The sequence below is a fragment of the Podarcis muralis genome, chromosome 13 (assembly GCF_964188315.1).
Source record: "Podarcis muralis chromosome 13, rPodMur119.hap1.1, whole genome shotgun sequence".
In the NCBI taxonomy this organism is placed as follows: Eukaryota; Metazoa; Chordata; class Lepidosauria; order Squamata; family Lacertidae; genus Podarcis; species Podarcis muralis.
The window spans coordinates 4,935,312-4,955,623 of record NC_135667.1 but is presented as its reverse complement, the minus strand read 5'-3'; the positions used below and the strand labels follow the sequence as shown (position 1 = coordinate 4,955,623).

At 52.8% G+C, this 20,312-nt stretch overlaps 1 protein-coding gene across 6 annotated transcripts in view; it reads right to left on the bottom strand.

The window, feature by feature from the left end:
• KDM6B (lysine demethylase 6B) overlaps positions 1-20,312 on the bottom strand; it is a 47,000-nt gene that overhangs the window by 9,641 nt on the left and 17,047 nt on the right. For all 6 annotated transcript variants that reach the window (XM_028703438.2, XM_077916840.1, XM_077916836.1 and 3 more), the window contains 9 exons: positions 14,061-14,187; positions 7,099-7,204; positions 5,229-5,434; positions 4,779-4,843; positions 4,278-4,346; positions 2,511-2,659; positions 1,672-1,786; positions 503-690; positions 51-192 (listed from right to left, as the gene is read on the bottom strand). In XM_028703438.2, the coding sequence (XP_028559271.2) occupies positions 51-192; positions 503-690; positions 1,672-1,786; positions 2,511-2,659; positions 4,278-4,346; positions 4,779-4,843; positions 5,229-5,434; positions 7,099-7,204; positions 14,061-14,187 (1,167 nt within the window). The remainder of the gene's footprint in view (positions 1-50; positions 193-502; positions 691-1,671; positions 1,787-2,510; positions 2,660-4,277; positions 4,347-4,778; positions 4,844-5,228; positions 5,435-7,098; positions 7,205-14,060; positions 14,188-20,312) is intronic.

The following is a 20,312-nucleotide window of genomic DNA, read 5'->3' as shown; positions in this document are numbered from 1 at the left end:
TTGGAGGAGTTGCGGGGGGAGGGGGGGGCAGAACCGAAAGCCCTCCTCACTTGATCATTTTGTACAAGTCGGAGTCACTGATCTTGACGGTGCGGGCCACGTTCCAGGAGACGTGGATCATGGGCACAATGGACTTGACGTTCTTCACCTCGTTCCATTCGTAGCGCTCAAGGGCCAGTTGGTACTGGTAAGCTGCGAGGGAAAGGGAAGAGGTCAGGGGGGCAAGGAGAGGACCGCGTCATGAAACCTCCTGCCGCCGGTGCCCTTCCACCGTTCGGATTCCGTTCTTAGACCGAGGTAATGTTCGCAAACCGGGACACTACGTCCGGTTTTGCGGAGTTCGTAAACGGAATCAGGACGGTTCTTAAACCGAGGTACCACTGTAATAGAATCGCGGAAGCAGGACATGAGTGTGGGGCACTGGTGGGGCTCCGGGATCCCCTTTTCAACTCCCCCTCCTCCCACCCCGCTTTTTGGGACCTCGGCCATCCGGCTAAGTTACCTGTCAGGGGGCCGACGTTCCAGGCGATGTTATTACACCACCCGGTGGCCTGAACCCAATGCACTGTGCCGGCGTTGATCCACACGAGGTCTCCGGGGCGCTGGATGAAGCGGTAGACGGGGATGTTGGACTGGTAAAGGTCCTCGAGGATGGGCCACCACGAGCCGGTCAGGTAGTCGACACCGTGCCTGCGGGAAAGCGGGCGTTGGGGTGAGGAGGCAAGGGGAAACCACCCGGAAAGACTTCATACGTTCTCCTAAGGTGGCCCCACGGAAGTGGGCAAAGCAATGCAGCAGCACCTCTCGTGCCCCCGATCCCAGGAACCCATCGCCCAAATCATCCCCTTAGGGCAGGGGTCCCCAGCATGGCAGCCATGGGCACAACAGCATCCTCAAGGTATTCTCCTGGGACCCACAAAACCTCTGGCCGCCCACACACACTGACTCTTGGGTCATGTGGTGGCAAGAGGGGTAATAATAATAATAATAATAATAATAATAATTTATTATTTATACCCTGTCCATCTGGCCGGGTTTCCCCAGCCACTCTGGGCGGCTTCCAACAAAACACTAAAATACAATAATCTATTAAACATTACAAGCTTCCCTAATCAGGAAGAAGAAGAAGAAGAAGAGTTTGGATTTGATATCCCGCCTTTCACTCCCCTTCAGGAGTCTCAAAGCGGCTAACATTCTCCTTTCCCTTCCTCCCCCACAACAAACACTCTGTGAGATGAGTGGGGCTGAGAGACTTCAAAGAAGTGTGACTGGCCCAAGGTCACCCAGCAGCTGCATGTGGAGGAGCGGAGACACGAACCCGGTTCCCCAGATTACGTGACTACCGCTCTTAACCACTACACCACACAGGACTGCCTTTAGATGTCTTCTAAAAGTTTGGTGGGACGCGGGTGGCGCTGTGGGTAAAAGATCGGCGGTTTGAATCCCCGTGGCGGGGTGCGCTCCTGTTGCTCGGTCCTAGCGCCTGCCAACCTAGCAGTTCGAAAGCACCCTCGGGTGCAAGTAGATAAATAGGGACCGCTCTGGCGGGAAGGTAAACAGCGTTTCCGTGTGCTGCGCTGGCTTGCCACCAGGAACCCCTGGTACTAGCGAGCCCTCCATCTTGCATAAGCATATATGACATTTATACAGCAGCAGGGACATGACCCTCACCTGTCACAGAAGGCGCTGATGTCCTGCCAGTAATGCTCGTGCACAGCAAACCACTCGCAATCTCCCGGCCCGATGTTGATGTTCACGGAGCAGAAGTTGTTGTTCTCCTGGTGCCCTGGAAGTTGGGGGGGGGGGGCAACAGGACACAAGTTATAGCAGAAGTTCTCAAAGGGTCTGGCAATAGAGGATGGCAAGCGCGGCAGGAGGATTTGAGGACAATCCTAAACATTTCAGTGTAGCGCACAGCATCAAAACAAAACAATTTTTGCTTATTTGCAAATTACGGATATATTTTCAAAATGAGAGCAAGAAATGGATACCGAGGACAATATTGTTGTGCTTTTCAAGTCTCAAGTATGAAAGATCGGAAAAGAGAAAGGCATCTTTGTGTTGATGAGCAGGTAAGAGTTTGTTCGTCCCAAATTGGACCTAATATAAATGAGTTTACCTGGCAAAAGCAAGCTCATGCCTCTCACTGTATGCGTTCATAATTATCTGGGGGCAGCCATGCTGTCAGATTGCCTCTGCTGGAGAGGTGGGAGGCAGAAAACTTGCTCGCACCCCTGAACTAGGCTAGCAGCTGACCGTTCAGAAACTGAGCCTGAGTTTTGGTTTTCCTCTTCCCTCCCCATCCCTTTCCTCCTGTGTGTCGTGTGTCTCCCCCCCCCCCCCCGAATCGTAAGCCTGCAGGCAGGGACTGCCTTGGGCTGTATGTTAGGTGCTCTGCAGACCTTTCCTGGCTGAAGAAGGGGGTAGAGATACTCTAAATAAAACCACTCAATCAATCAATCAATCAATCAACCCAGCCAGTGGCTATCACCGCAGCTTGTGGCTTTTACCTGGTGTGCGGCTTCCAGGCACTTTCATGTACAGCTGCACTGTGTTCATGCCCAGAATGGTGTGCCCCACGTGACTCAGCATGTTGCCCGTCGACGTGACCCGCATGAAAGCTGGCAACTTGAGAAGCTCCTGCAGCTGCGGTTTCCACCTGTGATGCATGTCAGGGGAGAGTGGTTAGCTGAGATTCTGGCATCGCAGGGGGATGAAATAGGTGGCCCTTCTACAATTCGACAGCTATTAAGATTAGTTTTTGGGGAACTACTTTCTAAATATTTATCATAACACTGATATGTATTCGTTTACTGATTCTTTGCATTTATTCGCTGCCCTCCATCTCAATGAGAGCCGTTTTAAAACGAAAACACACCTTGCACATATTGTTGTCCACTGGGGGCAGCACTGAGAAGCAATCAGGCTTCCTTCTAGTGACAACAACCAAATAATAATAATGGGGTTGGGGTGGAGACTAGGGGCGGGGGGGGGGGGTAAGCTTCATCTGCAGTGACCAGTTATGACCACTGGATGGAAAGCAAAGAGCTCTGTCAATGTGAGAAGGTGGCATACAATGCAATGGCAAAATACAGCCACAGGGAGGCAGCATGGAACATCTTAACAGAGGGGAAAAATAATTCCAGAGGGGCAGCACCAAACAATATTAAGTCTCCTGCCTGCAATGGCAAAATATGCCACAGAGGGGCAGCAACAAGCAATGTTAAGTCTCCAGCTTGTAATGACAAATTATGGCCACAGAGGGGCAGCAACGAGCAATGTAAAGTCTCATGCCTGCAATGGCAAAATATGCCACAGAGGGGCAGCAACGAGCAATGTTAAGTCTCCTGCCTGCAATGACCAATTATGGCCACAGAGGGGCAAGCAAACAGAAATGCTCTAGTGTCTGCAATGACACATTATGACCACAGAGGGGCAGCAAAGAACAATACTGTATTGTCTCCTGCCTGCAATGACGAATTATGGCCACAGAAGGGCAGCAATGAGCAATATTAGGTCTCATGCCTGCAATGACAAAATATGCCTGAAAGGGGCAGCAATAAGCAATGTTAAGTTTCCAGCTTGTAATGACAAATTATGGCCACAGAGGGGCAGCAACGAGCAATATTAAGTTTCCTGCCTGCAATGGCAAATTATGGCCACAGAAGGGCAGCAATGAGCAATATTATGTCTCCTGCCTGCAATGACAAAATATGCCTGAAAGGGACAGCAACAAGCAATGTTAAGTCTCCAGCTTGTAATGACAAAATATGGCCACAGAGGGGCAGCAACGAGCAATACTGTATTAAATCTCCTGCCTGCAATGACAAATTATGGCCACAGAGGGGCAAGCAAAGAGCAATGCTCTCATGTCTGCAATGACAAATTATGGCCACAGAGGGGCAGCAACGAGCAATATTAAGTCTCCTGCCTGCAATGACAAATTATGGCCACAGAGGGGCAGCAACGAGCAATATTAAGTCTCCTGCCTGCAATGACAAATTATGGCCACAGAGAGGCAGCAGCAAGCCACAAAAAACAAGGTCACTGAGAGAGCACAAGACTTTTAATCTCAGAGTTGTGGGTTCGAGTCCCGCGTTGGGCCCAAAGAATCTATGGTTCCACAATTCCATAAAATCACAACCCTCGTTTTCTTGCAGTCAAAAGACACAAGGATTGTGTGTTTGCCTGTGGGAAAAATAACCCTGGCCCTTCACAGTGAAAAGGGGGGTGGAGTGGAGTTGGAGGCAGTTAAAGAGCAAAGCGACAATTCTCACCGTTTGGCATCCGAGAGGTCAATGTTGGTCCCAAACTTGATAATCTGGTGCGGTTTCTGGTCCGGGTTGCTGCGAAAGGCAGAAAAGAAGAGTTATGATGCAGGAGGTGCAGAGAAGAGAGATGGGAGGGAATTGCCCCCCCTCCCCACACCATGGCCTATTGAAACCCTCCATCCAGACCCAAAGAAATAATAATAATTTACCTACGAACTGCCCCTTCCCCAAAGCGTAAAAAACCCTCTCTGCCTTCTGTACCGCTCAGTCTTCAGAATTCACTCATAAAGCATTGCAGGGGGCTGGATCACGTGACCCGATTAAATCATTTTGGGGGTGCAGCAGCCTGGCAGACCCCGCCCCGCAACTCACGCCCTCTTTTATTTGCATTCAGTTTTAAACTGTTGCAAAGCCATTCCTCCAGCAGAAACCAGCTCCCTGAAATGAACAAAAATGGCAAATTCCTTTGAAAACACAAAGGAAAGACGCTCTGGCGTGACCTCCTACCTTGGGGGCGCCTCAGTGGTGCTGTCAGGCTCATCTGCTTCCTCGTCGTCCGTCTCCTTGTCTTCCTGCCTCAAGAGACAGAAAGGTCAGATCGGGAATCCTCGCCACCGCCCCCCCAAAAACCCCACCCCACCCAGGAAGAGGCATTCAAGCTCAGTCACCCAGGGAGAAGAGAAAGACCTTCGCCCACCAACCCTTAATACTGCAGGAATGCGGAGGCCCCTCCCCAGCCCAAAGGGTGGCTTGCTCCATCTCCCTAAGGAGAGGGCCGGCCTACCCTTCAGCATCTGGGGCTTTCCTGGGCTGCCACCGGTCGCCTCGGGTAGCAGCAGCAAGGGGGCAGGCACCCATTTCCGCTTTGCCTCAAGCGGCAAAATGTCCTGGGCCGGCCCTGGCATTAGGGGTGTGGATAACGGCCCCGAGAGATGGCCCCGCCTGCCGCCTTCTCACCTGAAGGGACTCCTGGAAGGAGGCCGCTTGGTACTGCGCGTATTTGGCGATGGTGGTGTGCGAGCGGCTGCTCTCGCAAGGCCACACCTGCTTCGTCCCGGAGAGGTCCCAGTTTTCGTCGGAGGGCTGCTGGACCTGCGTGCGAACCTCGACGGCGTGCTCCCCGCTCGCGTCCACCAACGTCTTTGTGCTGAACAGGCCCAGGTCTGAGGGGGGAGCGGGTGTCATGGCGGAGCTTCGAGAGAACTCTGCCCTTCTGCCCCTCCCTGTTTGCTGGCAAGTTTATGGCGCGAAGCCCATCCCCTCCAGGCTTCCCCAGCCTGGTGCCCTCCAGATGTTTTTGGCTGGGAGTCGGAAGCAAAAACATCTGGGAGGTGCCCGGTTTGGGGCTGCCTAACCCAAGGCAACACCTCTGGGAATCGTGACCTCTTTTTCTTTTCACTGCCCCCCCCACAAGGAAAAAGCCCCCTGCTCCTGAACAACCAGATTGCAAGGGCTCACTCAGATACTCACACTGCCTCACCAAGATCAACACATTCCATTTTGTGGACGTCTTTTCATTAAAAGTACAGTCGTACCTTGGTTTTCGAACAGCTTAGCTTGGCTCCCGAACGCCACAAACCCGGAAGCAACTGTTCCGGTTTGAGAACTCATTTTGGAACCCGAACGCCCAGCGAGGCTTTCAATTGGCTGCAGGAGCTTCCTGCAGCCAATCAGAAGCCGTGCTTTGGTTTCCGAACGTTTTGGAAGTCAAACGGACTTCCGGAACCGATTCCGCTCGACTTCCGAGGTATGAATGTACACACCACCCGCTCAAAAATCCATCTGACCCCAAAGCCTCTGATTTCAAATACAGTACAGTCACATCCTGCATGGGGGTTCAGTCATGAGATTTCCATGGATACACAAAGATGTGCAAACCCTGTCCTGTGGTTGGTGGGTTAGGCAGGCCCAGAAAGCGAGGTGGAGAGCTGAAGACTTCTCTCCTCACCAGGTCGTCCTGCTTTAACCAGCGCAGAAAGAGCTTTTAAGCTCCCCGACTTAGAATCCTATGAGCTGGAAGGGTCCGACCCTCTGCAAATGCTTGCATTCACCTTGCGGAATTTCAACCAGCCAGCCTCCAAGCACGCGTGGCTGAAATTGTGCAAGTTAAATGCATGTATGGTGCAACTGAACCTACCGTATTTTTCGCTCTATAGGACGCACCTTGTTTTAGAGGGGAAGAAGAAGGGGGGGAGGAATCTCCCCCTCTCTGCGCAGCGCCCCTTCAGCGAACCGGCAGGAGGCGCTGCGCAGAGAGGGGGATAATTTTCCCCCCTTGTTCTCCCCCTCTAAAACAAGGTGCGTTCAGTGCAATCAAGGTGCATTCAGTCCCCTTCAGTGAAGGCAACCCGAAGCCTCCGGAGCACAGCGGGAGTTGCTTTCCCCCACCAGCCTCAGAGAGCAGGTCGTGGCTGGCGGGGGAAGCCCAGGTCCCCCCCCAGCCCCATGGACCACACACTCGCTCCATAAGACGCACAGACATTTCCCCTTAGATTTTAAGAGGGGAAAAGTGTGTCCTATGGAGCGAAAAATACGGTACACAACGCTGCAGAGACAAACACACACTTCTCCGCTTGGAGAGCACGAGACTCTTGACCCCTCGGAGTCGTGGGTTCGAGCCCCTGGTTGGGCAAACGAGTGCTGCATTGCACAGCGGGTTGGACTAGATGACCCTCGGGATCCCTTCCGACTCCACGATTCTTTGTGTCTCCTTCCTTCTCCCAGGCCCAGAAGCCTCCACTTCCAACTCTGGCTCTCCTCCGCAGAGCCTCAGCCTCCGACCCAGGCGCTCTTTGGACCCCAAACCCACAGAGGGCGGGATACTCACTGAGGCGGAGGGATCCGGCTAGGCCCCGGATGACGGTGATGGGGTTCTTGGGGTCAGTGCAGAACTGCAGGAGGACCGGAGAGAAAGCATCCCGCTTGCTCTCCAACTGAAGAAGAAAGAGGAGAGCCGTTAGAGGCCAAGATGCCAGTTTGGGTCCCCACCCCCCACCCCCCAAAAGCCTAAGGCACCCCCAGAAACAACGACAGCAGAACAACAACAACAACAACACAGCATCTCCTAGTTTGGACCAGAGGTCCACTCAGATAAACCCAAAGCTCAGGATCAACAGAACCACCTAATCCAGGCCACTGGGCCTAAGTCTGCACAGTTCCCCACCCCCAGTTTAGACTAGAGGACCTAATGTTGCCCCAGCACCCCCCATCTTCAACCAGAAACTCCCCCTGCCCTTAGATCCAGTGGTGGGTGCTCTTTCATTGGTCCACGGTGGTCTCCACCGAGCGCTTTTGGAGTCATTTGCAAGACGGGCTATTGCACAGCGGCTTAGCTCTGCCTCCGCTGTTGGAGGAAGCGATGGTTTTGGATAGCAGTTCCTGGAAACCGCAGGAGGGGAGAGTTGCTCTTGTGTTTGGGTTCTGCTTGCGGCTTTCCGATTGAGGCATCTGATTGGCCACTGTGAGAACAGGATCCAGGACTATTGATGGGCCACTGGACTGACCCAGCAAGCTTTCCTTACGTCCTTAAGTTCTCCAGATCATTTAAGAACGAGCAGGAAGGACACAGGGGGCAGAAAGTTTGCGGAGTTCAGAGTCTCCTTTTAGATTTGATTTTTTTCCCCTCCCCTCCACTGTGGGGTTCCCAGCAGACCAGAGAATAATCCCCAGAGAACAGAGGAAGCTGTCTTATCTGTGCAGCTGCAGGAGGAATCCGGGATGATAAAAGGAGCTGGTTGCAGTTCCGTGTGGGAAACAGCCGAGCAAAAAAGCTGCAGATTGCAGCCCATCACTCCAAAGCAGGCCAGGGGGAAGACTTTTACTCTGCTTTCCATAAAATCAAGACAAGTAGCCAAACAGCGCCCCTTAGGATGAAGAAATGGGAGGCAGGGAAGTCTTGCTCCAAAGAATGTCATGAGATGGTTCTGGGGGGCCGTTTTTGCAGTCTGGAGACAGCGTGGGGAGGGAGGAGGTGCTGGAGGTGGGGAAAACCTCGAGGAAAACAGCCACCCCCCCAAATGTCTTCTTTGGAGGAGACACGTCCTGGGGCGGAAGGCGAGCAAGGAGCTGCTCCACCGGTCCAAGCTGGGCATCCATAGTGCCTTGGGTTTCCAGGCAGATTCCAGGTCCAGGGTTTCAAAAATCTCATCTTCTGGGATGGTGAGCTAAGCTAAGAGCAGTCAGAAGGCCGTTAAACTAATGGTGCAACTTGTTGGGGGGGGGGAAAGGGGGGAGGGAGGGAGGGAGGGACAGAGACTTTTGGGGAATGGCCCCCAATTCCCAAACACAACCAAAATGGAAGATCGAGGGAGGAATTAAAAAGACAGTGAAACCATGCGTTGGAGAAAGATTAAGGTGGAGGGAAAGAAAAGACCTCTTTCAACGCCTCTTTCCACGCAGGAGGGCCTGAGTCACACAGGGGATGTGCAAGAGAATCTAATTGGTGAACGGGAACTGGATTAAACCCTGGCTAGTGAGAGATTTTACTTTCTTGGGCTCCATGATCACTGCAGATGGTGACAGCAGCCACAAAATTAAAAGACGCCTGCTTCTTGGGAGAAGGGCAATGACAGGCCTAGACAGCATCTTGAGAAGTAGAGACGTCACCTTGCCAACAAAGGTCCGTATAGTTAAAGCCATGCTTTTCCCAGTAGTGATGTATGGAAGTGAGAGCTGGACCATAAAGAAGGCTGATCGCCGAAGAATTGATGCTTTTGAATTATGGTGCTGGAGAAGACTCTTGAGAGTCCCATGGACTGCAAGAAGATCAAACGCATCCATTCTGAAGGAAATCAGCCCTGAGTGCTCACTGGAAGGACAGATCGTGAAGCTGAGGCTCCAGTACTTTGGCCACCTCATGAGAAGAGAAGACTCCCTGGAGAAGACACTGATGCTGGGAAAGATGGAGGGCCCAAGGAGAAGGGGACGACGGAGGACGAGATGGTTGGATAGTGTTTTCGAGGTTACCAGCATGAGTTTGACCAAACTGCGGGAGGTAGTGGAGGACAGAGGTGCCTGGCGTGCTCTGGTCCAGGGGGTCACGAAGAGTCGGACACGACTAAACGACTAAACAACAACAACAAAGCAGAAACTGCAGCTCTTTGCAATGTTGCCTCACAGCACAGCAGAACGGGATTGGGGACATCAGCAGAACTTTGTCCTAAGAGATGCTGCCCCACCAAGAAAGGACGAATGTGGACCGACTCGTAAGCGGACTGGCTCCCAGCCCACAAGTTTCATTTTGGACCAAGAAATCTGGGCGCCAAGAAGTGTGGCATTGGGGAGGGGTGCATGTGCCCCAAGTGGTGCTGAGGACATTCCCCGAGTAACGAGGGGGCAGCATGGATGATCTTCGCGACCTCGAGACGCAGGAACCAGCGGAAGGGCAGGCTGGGTCAGGCAATGGAAAACTTGACTCTGAACCACAGTACCCAAGAGAGAATTGGGCCAAGGTTTGGACTGCCTGATTTAGTCATCCCAGAACCCTGTAGCTTTGTGCTACAGAATAAATAAGGAGGAGTTGGGCATAAATTGAGAGGCACATTAAAAAGAGAGGGGGACGGGCGCTCTAAAAGGAACACACAGAAAACGAAGGGCGTTTTGCTCCAAAACAGCCAGGAGATCCAAGGACGAAGTATCCAAGGGAAACAGCGGGGAAGGATAAGTAACAGTGTTTTGGTGTGGGAACGCGGATTTTCAAATAATAAAATCCACGATCGTCATAATAGGTGTCTGGCTCGATTCCCTTGCATTCCAGAGGGCCAGAGGAACGAGATAAGGAAAGGCCGGCTGGAGGTTGAAAGGAGGTGAAAGGTACATTGCGCTGGGAGACAGAACCTGATTAACCCAAGGATGGAGCCCAAGAGATAAGGGGAGAGGCCTGGGAGGAAGAGCAGGCAGAGGCCCGAGAGATGGAGGAGGCCTCGCAAGACCACCTTACCTCCCCTCCTCGCTCGATCCAGGAAATCCAGCGCTGAGAGCGGCCCTCTGACTCGCCGGGTGCTGCTGAACTACATCTCCCACCATCACTAGCCATCGGCTATGCCTGCTGATGGAGGGAGGCTGATGGGAGTTGTAGTTCGGAATCAACCCGGAAGGCTGAAGCTTCCCAGCACAGAGTTTACAGCCCCCTCACAATGGGGGGCTGACTGGTCTGCCAAGCCAGGGGGAAGCCCACCAGGTAGGGCTGGGCCAGGGGTGTGCAACCCGCGGCTCCGGAGCCGCATGTGGCTCTTTTACATCTTTGCCGCGGCTCCGGGGTGGATACTAGCGAGGGGAGGAGGCGCATTGTGCGCCCCGACACTCCTCACTGTGGCGGGCGCTGTACTGGCTGTGACGTCGCATGGGGGCGGTGCGTGCGTTAGTCACGCACCGTCCCGATGTCACCTTCCCGCCCGCTGTCAGATCGCGGCTCCGGAGATATATTTGTTTTCAATGTCGCAATGGTTTTGCGGCTCCCAGTTGTTGTTTTTTCTTCGGAAACGGGTCCAAGTGGCTCTTTTTGTCTTAAAGGTTGCAGACCCCTGGGCTGGGCGATATCAGCTTTCCAACATCGCGGTTTGGAGATATACCGCGATGTTGAAGAAGCGACACATCCGCCTCTGCCTGCGAGGCGCCGGGAAACCTGCCCCAGATCTCACCTTGAGAGCCGAGGCGGTTTCAACCCAGGATCGCGGGCTGGGACACTGCAGCTGCCTTGCGCCGCTCAGCTGGGTGGGAAGGAAGGTTAAGCCGTTTCTCGGAGCCCCCACCCTGCAGCTGGCGTGTGGGAGCAAGCACCGGGCTGGGGGCTCCTTTCACTGCTCGGCTGAGGCGAGGGCAGCTGCACACACCTCAGTTGAGCAGTTTAAAGATGCAGAGGGAGGAACAAGCTGTTTCGGCGCCTCGCCAATGCAGTTTGTTTCTCCCTCTGTGTCGTACGAGGGCAGAGCGGAATGGTAGCATCACTCAGTGGTATATGGCTGGTGAAACCAGTGCCGCTACTGAGTCCCTCTCCTAGCAGTGCCCTTTTTGCGATACAATATGATAATCCTTATTGTCATTGTCCCATACAGAACAAGGAAATTGAAAAATCTACATAAGACATTCAAAAGCCAACAAGCCTGCTATCCCAGCTATCCCAACCTGGTTAGGTAAAGGTAAAGGGACCCTTGACCATTAGGTCCAGTCGTGGCCGACTCTGGGGTTGCGGCGCTCATCCCGCTTTATTGGCCAAGGGAGCTGGCGTACAGCTTCCGGGTCGTGTGGCCAGCAGGACTAAGCCGCTTCTGGCGAACCAGAGCAGCGCACGGAAACGCCGTTTACCTTCCCGCCGGAGCGGTACCTATTTATCTACTTGCACTTTGACGTGCTTTTGAACTGCTAGGTTGGCAGGAGCAGGGACCAAGCAACAGGAGCTCACCCCGTCACGGGGATTTGAACCGCCGACCTTCTGATCAGCAAGTCCTAGGCTCTGTGGTTTAACCCACAGCGCCACCCGCCTCCCCTATCCCAACCTGGTTAGCCCCCTAAAAACTCTGATACCCCATTTTTAAATACAATATTTAAACATCCAGTGGATGTTGCTAGCAGAGGGACTCAGGAGCGGCGGCGGTTTCACCAGCGATATACAGTGGACCCTCTGGATACGAACTTAATTCATCCCAGGGCTCCGTACTTACCCCTAATCCTACCCCGCCACTTCTGCATGTGGTGCAACAGAGTGCTTCTGCGCATGCGTGAAGAGCGCTTCTCCACATACCTGCACGGCAAAACCTGGAAGTATACACTTCCGGGTTTGCAACCCGAAATTACGTTACCCGAGGTACCATTGTACCGCTGAGTGAAGCCGACGTCGCAGTCTGCTCCTCATATACTCTAAGCAAGATCCCACCTGACCGAGGCAGGGCCAGCTCAAGGCATTTTGCTGCCTGAGGCAGCTGCATCCCCCGGACAAACGATAGGGCCGGGATAGAGGGCTGAAGGCACCGAGGTTCCAATTAGCCAACGGTGAGAGGAAAGGCATTGCAGTGGATGTGTGTGGCTGCTTCCAGCCAAGGGTCAAGGCTAGGCAAGGGAAAATAATCCAGGTGCCTTATCTCCCTCCCTATCTAGGGACAAGAAGGAACAAGAAGCCATTGAGCCAGGAGGTGGATCCCACTGGCAGAACGAGAGAGGGCAGAGGACAAGGTTTCCCAAAGGGACTCCAACACCCCTTAGGCCTTAGGGGAATAAAGGGAGAGAAAGGGAGCAAGATTTCCCCTCTGGACACAGACTATGGGATGCAGGCAACTTAATGGGCAGGCAGAACAACTGACTGATCTATCGATCGACAGATAGATAGGCAGGCACTAGGAAGGAGCTTGCAGAACGGCCTTAAAAGTTTAGTTTAAAAGGCCGGTCCTCTTTGGGGTACACACTGCTATGGTCAAAGGGCCACCTTAAAAGAGAAAGATCAGAGCTGTTTAGAAAGAGGGGGCAATGGCGTTTTCTAAAGGTGGATGCTGTCGTAGCAAGATTAAGAATATGGCTCACTTGTTTATTAAGTAAACGAATGCATTTATTTAATGGCCTAACAGAGAAGTTGGTGATGAGCGCATCATGTGGGGAAGGGCGATATCTATTTATTTCTAACGGCCAACAGCTGCCTTTGACGTGGAGAAAGTAACCTTGGAAGCATTGCGAAAAGGAGGAGAAAGAATAATCAAGAGTACAGAGGTACCTTGGTTCTCAAACTCCTTGGTACTCAAACAACTTGGAACCCAAACACTGGAAACTCGGAAGGACGTGTTCCAGTTTGCAAACTTTTTTCAGAAGCCGAACGTGCTCCGTTTTGAGTGCCACACTTCCGTTTTGAGTGTTACACTGAGGCCTGTCTGTTTTTCTTATTTATTTTACATTTGTTTTTGCGGCTCTTTTTTTGTGACCGTGTGGAACCCAGTTCAGCTACTGATTGATTGATTGATTGATTGTGTGACTGCAGCACATTGTTTATTGCTTTCATTTTATGGATCAACGGTCTCATTACAGAGTAAAATCCATGTTAAATTGCTGCTTTAGGGGTTGTTTTTAAAAGTCTGGAACGGATTGATCCGTTTTGAATTACTTTCTATGGGAAAGCGCGCCTTGGTTTTGGAACGCTTTGGTTTTGGAACCGACTTCCGGAACGGATTAAGCTTGAGAACCAAGGTACCATCGCACAGTAATAATTAAAAAAAAAAAAAACCAAGTCAAAAACAGGAGGTGGTTAAGGAGTGTGGGATGGGAGTAGAATGAGCATGTCTGTTTGGGGGGAAATTGGGGAGGGGGGAACACAGATCAACAAGCACAGCCCCTCCTTCGCGGCCGACATGCCCCAGTCCTCCCCAGACTCCACTCAGCCCCACTCCCTGGGCTGGGTGACCCAGCCACTCTGGAAGCACCCTTCAATCACCCCTAGGTCGGTGGGGGATGTCAGTGGATGCAGGGGGCATCACCCCCATGCGCTTCAGGGAATCGCACCACGGAGGGGCGGATCCTGCAGCTGGAATTGCAGCAAGTCGCTCCTTGCTGCTCCAGTGCAGCTTCTGCCGGCCCTAAGAAAGCCATGTCCGGCTCTCTCTGACCTCCTGGAATTTTACCAGGTTAACTCCCCTCTGCAGCCATGAGGGCTAGAACCTTGTGATGTTGCTTGTACGTCGTCATGAATTGGAACCCAGTGCTGGTGCAGAGCACCATTTATCAACGCCCCCTCCCCAGTCCATCCATCTCAGAGAGGCCCAACAAAACACTCCCTTTGCCCTCTCCCCGTCACCCCGCAAAACTGGGACTCACGTATATGCTGGGGGTCGGGGGGTTGAGCTTTTCCCGCGGCAGCTTTTCGTCCACGTTGATCTGAGGTTTGACCGAGTGGCTTGGCAGCAAGTAAGACTCCTTGAACTTCCCTTTCACCTTGGCATGCCTGGAAGAAGGATGAGGGAAGCAGGAGTCAGTAATTATAGTAATAATAATAATAATAATAATAATAATAATAATAATAATAATAATAGTTTATTATTTATACCCCACCCATCTGGCAGGGTTTCCCCAGCCACTCTGGGTGGCTCCCAACAGAATATTAAAAAAATAATAAAACATTAAAAACTTCCCTAAACAGGGCTGCCTTCAGATGCCTTCTAAAAGTCAGATAGTTGTTTATTTCCTTGACATCTGCTGGGAGGGTGTTCTACAGGGCAGGCGCCACCACCGAGAAGGCCCTCTGCCTGGTTCCCTGTAACCTCACTTCTCACAGGGAGGGAACTGCCAGAAGGCCCTCGGAGCTGGACCTCAGCGTCCGGGAAGAATGATGGGGATGGAGACGCTCCTTCATGTATCCTGGGTCTTTGAGGCTGTTTAGGGTTTTAAAGTCAGCACCAACACTTGGAATTGTGCTCGGAAACGTACTGGGAGCCAATGTAGGTCTTTCAAGACTGGTGTTATATGGTCTCGGCGGCTGCTCCTAGTCACCAGTCTAGCTGCCGCATTCTGGATTAGTTGTAGTTTCTGGGTCACCTTCAAAGGTAGCCCCACATAGAGCACATTGCAGTAGTCCAAGCGAGAGATAATCAGAGCATGCGCCACTCTGGCGAGACAGTCTGCGGGCCGGGAGGGTCTCATCCTGCGTATCAGATGGAGCTGGTAGACACAGAATTGACCTGCGCCTCCATGGACAGCGGTGAGTCCAAAATGACTCCCAGGCTGCGCACCTGGTCCTTCAGGGGCACAGTTGCCCCATTCAGGACCAGGGAGTCCCCCACACCCACCCGCCCCCTGTCCCCCAAGAACAGTACTACTGTCTTGTCAGGATTCAACCTCAATCTGTTAGCCGCCATCCATCCTCCAACCACCTCCAGACACACAGGACCTGCACTGCCTTCACTGGTTACGATTTGAAAGGGAGGTAGAGCTGGGTATCATCCGCATACTGATGGACACCCAGCCCAAACCCCCAAACTGCCCAGAGAAAAGGGGCAGTGGAGAGTCTGTGGGCAGCCTCAAGGGGCAACAGCTCCTTCCGTCTGCCATTCAAATTCCAAAAATGAGGGGTGCAAAAAAGTTGCCATGTGACTTGGGAATTCAATAGATATATCGGTTAATATGATTTAGTTTTGCTTGGCCACTAAAACTGCAAAGAAATAATTAAAAATGATCGCCAAGTAGTTGCAGTTATATTCTATTCTATTATTATTATTATTATTAGGCATTTTCAGAAGGCAAAATGAAAATTCTTCCGTTTCCCGAAAGCACTTTACGTACTTCTTCATCAAACGTAGACTTACCAAGCTAAATGTTGCCCAACCCCAGAAATAAAAGCAAGTTTAAAATCCTCCCGACTCCAAAAAGACCCCTCACTGAAGAAATTTCCAAAAAACTCCCCTCTAAAATGACACGCCTTACTGGTGGATCAGCCCTTTCCCAGTGAACCATGCCAGGAGGCCTCGTGAATGCAAGCAGTTAGCAAGCCCATCACATTTATCTATTCTATTTTATAAAAAAGACTGATGCTAGCAGTATAATTGTAAATATACGTGCATATACCAAAGCAGTTTGAGGCACTAGAAACATAAAACTCTGCCACAAAACCTGTTGCCTCCACTCCAGACCTATCTTCCTGCCCCCCAAAAAACTCTAGTGCCCCCCCCTCACTGGAGTGCATCCACCACTGGGCATGTGGCCCTCAGAAGGCCTCCCAGAATGAAATGTGGCCCCTGGACCTGGGAAAGGTTCCCCGGAAAAACCTGACACTCTGACGCTGCGGCTGCCTTTAACAGCCTGGGGTGATTCTATTCCCGCTCGATGCTTCCCTGCAGACACCCCACAAATTAGTCAAGGCCAGTCGTGGAAAACCTAGACGAGAAGGGTGCCCTAGAGCACGTGCAAAGCGACTGCCTCAAACCAGAGACACACCCCGCCCCCCACAGCCACGGTGGGCTTGGAGGGCACAATATTGCGTTTACCTATCTGGCAAAGTTTCGCCTGCTGGAGGGAACGTGGGAAGGGGAAACACATGCCCACTGGGGCAGGGGAGGGATGGCTTTTGGCCCCCGTTCTGTGGGGCCCTGCGTCCCACTCAGAGTCTTCCCTTTCCTCCGCTTCGAACCCCAAGGCCTCCTTGCCTCCCTCCGGCTGCCAATTCCCTTATCTGGGCTGACCCTTGCCCCCAAGCCTGCCCCGGGAGTTTGCAAAGAGGAGCGGAGCTACTTTTCTGGAGAAAAAAAGAAGAAGACAGACCAAGCCCTCCGGGAACAGAACTTTTCGGGGAAGCCGTCCGGCACGCAACGCGCTCCGACACCCTCCATTCCGCACAGCTGCCTCCGTTATCAGGTCTGCCTTACTCCTCCTCCTCCTCCCTCCTCCTCCAGTCTCCCATAGGGCTCCCTCTGCCCCAGAGAGACAATATACCCCTCCCATTCGTGATGCAGATGATCTGCAACCGTGATTATCTGCAGCCACCTTCGCTCCAAACCAACCACGCTGCCAAGAGTTTTGAAAGAGTTTTGAAAGGGCTTCCGAGCTCTCGAGCCATGCTGCAAATTGGTTGGCTCATTCAGTCTGCACCCGGCCCTTTCTCCAAAGACCCCCACCCCCGGCAATTGAGCCCAGCGTGGGGGAAGCGGAGGGGTGCGGGAGACAGAGGGAGGAGGCAGGAGTGGGGACGCTGAGCGCCGCTCTCCCCTCTGCTGTGCACCAGGTGTGCTCTTAAAAACTGCCCGTGGCGCGCCCTGATTTGCAAGTGCTCTAGGGCTGGCCAGGTTTAAAGGAACAGGTCTTCCAGGTGTCTTAGGGGCAGGGCTGCAGCCCAGTTGGCAGAGCGTCTGCCTCGCAGGCGGAAAATTCCAGGTGCAATCCCGGTCCGGCTGCCAATTAAGTTTCCGGGCCCAATTCAAAGTGCTGGTGTCGTAAAGCCTGACATGGCTCAGGACCGCAATACTGCAAGGACCCATACGGACTGACCCGGACCCTGAGATCATCTTGCAAGCCCCTTCTTTGTGTGCCCCCTGCACGAGAGGTCCAGAGGGTGGCAACACGAGAACAGGGCCTTTTCTGCGGTGGCTCCTCGGCCCAGAAAGGCTCACCTGGCACAGGCATTACAAGTCATATCTTGGGTTGCAAACGTGATCCGTGCGGGAGGCACATTTGCAACCCGCAGTGTTCTCAGCCTGAAGCGCTGCGTCTGTGCATGCACGTGACGTCATTTTGCGCTTCTGCGCATGTGCCCAAACCTGGAAGTAACCCATTCCGGTACTTCCGGGTTCAGTGCGGTCCACAACCTGAAAACACGCAACCCGCAGCATTCATAACCTGAGGTATGACTGTACAGTGGTACCTCGGGTTACATACGCTTCAGGTTACAGACTCCGCTAACCCAGAAATAGTAAAAGTAAAGGTAAAGGAACCCCTGACCATTAGGTCCAGTCGTGGCCAACTCTGGGGTTGTGGCGCTCATCTCGCTTTCTTGGCCGAGGGAGCCGGCGTACAGCTTCCGGGTCATGTGGCCAGCAGGACTAAGTCGTTTCTGGCGAACCAGAGCAGCACACGGAAACGCCGTTTACCTTCCCACCGGAGTGGTACCCATTTATCTACTTGCACTTCGACGTGCTTTCGAACTGCTAGGTTGGCAGGAGCAGGGACTGAGCAACGGGAGCTCGCCCCGTCGCAGGGATTTGAACCGCTGACCTTCTGATTGGCAAGTCCTAGGCTCTGTGGTTTAACCCACAGCGCCACCCGCGTCCCTTAGCCAGAAATAGTACCTCAGGTTAAAAACTTTGCTTCAGGATGAGAACAGAAATTGTGCGGCGGCAGCAGGAGGCCCCATTAGCTAAAGTGGTGCTTCAGGTTAAGAACAGTTTCAGGTTAAGAATGGATCTCTGGAATGAATTAAGTACTTAACCCGAGGTACCACTGTACAGGGCTTTAGGCACCAGACGAAAACGTTCCCCTTTACCAAGGCCTTCAGCCATTAAATCTACGGCCTGTTCAATGTGGGAGGGGCGCTGTTACTGTGATTATTTTATTAACATGCTATGTGTTGTGTTTTTGTTATTAAAGGTAAAGGTAAAGGTACCCCTGCCCGTACGGGCCAGTCTTGCCAGACTCTGGGGTTGTGCGCTCATCTCACTCTAGAGGCCGGGAGCCAGCGCTGTCCGCAGACACTTCAGGGTCACGTGGCCAGCGTGACGAAGCTGCATCTGGTGACCCAGAGCCGCACACGGAAACGCCGTTTACCTTCCCGCCAGTAACCGGTCCCTATTTATCTACTTGCACCTGGATGTGCTTTCGAACTGCTAGGTTGGCAGGCGCTGGGACCGAGCAGCAGGAGCGCACCCCGCCGCGGGGATTCGAACCGCCGACCTTTCGATCGGCAAGCCCTAGGCGCTGAGGCTTTTTCCCACAGCGCCACCTGTGTCCCTGTTTTTGTTATTACGCTGCATGAATTACGTTCTTGCTGTTGCGCGCTGCCCTAGGATCTTTGGATAAAGGGCGGTATATAAATGGATTAAATAATAAAAATTATAATCCCTGGCTGTGTCTCTGGGGAGGGCTGGCAGAGATGCCCAGCTTTGAACCCAGGGAGAACCCCTGGTGCCAGTCAGAGTAGGCCAATGGTCTGACACTTTAGGACAGGGGTCAGCAAACTTTTTCAGCAGGGGGCCAGTCCACTGTCCCTCAGACCTTGTGGGGGGCCGGACTACATTTGGGGGGGAATGAACGAATTCCTGTGCCCCACAAATAACCCAGAGAGGCATTTTAAATAAAAGGACACATTCTACAGTGGTGCCCCGCAAGACAAATGCCTCGCAAGATGGAAAACCTGCTAGACGAAAGGGTTTTCCGTTTTTGAGTTGCTTCGCAAGACGATTTTCCCTATGGGCTTGCTTCGCAAGACGAAAACGTCTTGTAAGTCTTGCCATTTTTTTCCCCGCTCCCCCCCCCTTTTTCTAAGCCGCTAAGCCGCTAATAGCCTTTTAGCCGCTAAGCCTTTAATAGCCGCTAATAGCCTTTTAGCCGCTAAACCGCTAATAGCGCTAATCCGCTAATAGGGTTGCTTCGCAAGACAAAAAAACCGCTAGACGAAGAGAATCGCGGAACGGATTAATTTCGTCTTGCGAGGCACCACTGTAGCAGCCTTTCCTTCCAAATCGTAACACCGTAAAGTTGGAAGGAGCCCTTGGGGTCATCTAGTCCAACCCCCTGCAGCAAGGCAGGAATCCGTCCTCCATGTGAGTCTTGCAATTTTCCCCCCGCTCCCCCCCCCTTTTCTAAGCCGCTAAACCGCTAATAGCCTTTTAGCAGCTAAGCCGCTAAGCCTTTAATAGCTGCTAAGCCGCTAATAGCGCTAATCCGCTAATAGGGTTGCTCCGCAAGACGAAAAAACCGCTAAACGAAGAGAATCGCGGAACGGATTCTTTTCGTCTTGTGAGGCACCACTGTACTCATATAAAAACACACTGATTCACGGACCATCCACGGGCCGGATTGAGAAGGCGATTGGGCTGGATCTGGCCCCCGGGGCCTTAGTTTGCCTACCCATGCTTTAAGACAGCCTTTCTCAACCTGTGGGTCCCCAGATGTTGTTGAACTACAACTCCCATCACCCCTAGCTAGCAAGGCCAGAGCTCAGGGATGATGGGAGTTGTAGTCCAACAACATCTGGGGACCACAGGTTGAGAACCGCTGCTTTAGGAGGACGCTTCCTGTGTACGTCTATGCCATGCCTGGCTTGACCCACACCCTCCCAAACCCATTCCTTGGCTGAATGCCCCCTGCCACTCAACCCTGCCACGCACCCCACTCCCCAAACCCCACTGGGCATCTTTTCCCCGGCCACAGGGTCCCGGAGTTGGACACACAACCTTTGCAAGTTTGAGGCTGAAACCGCAAGAGGCCATTCCCAAAAGGAAGGGGGCAGAACACACCAGAGGAGGCCCACCCCCCAAGAGGAAGGCCTTTGCCCAACTTCAAAATGTCCCCCACGTCGCAGGAGAAACAGCAAAGGGGAAAAAAGAGTCAGCCGCATCTTGCAACCCAGGTGCTTCGCTTTTAAAT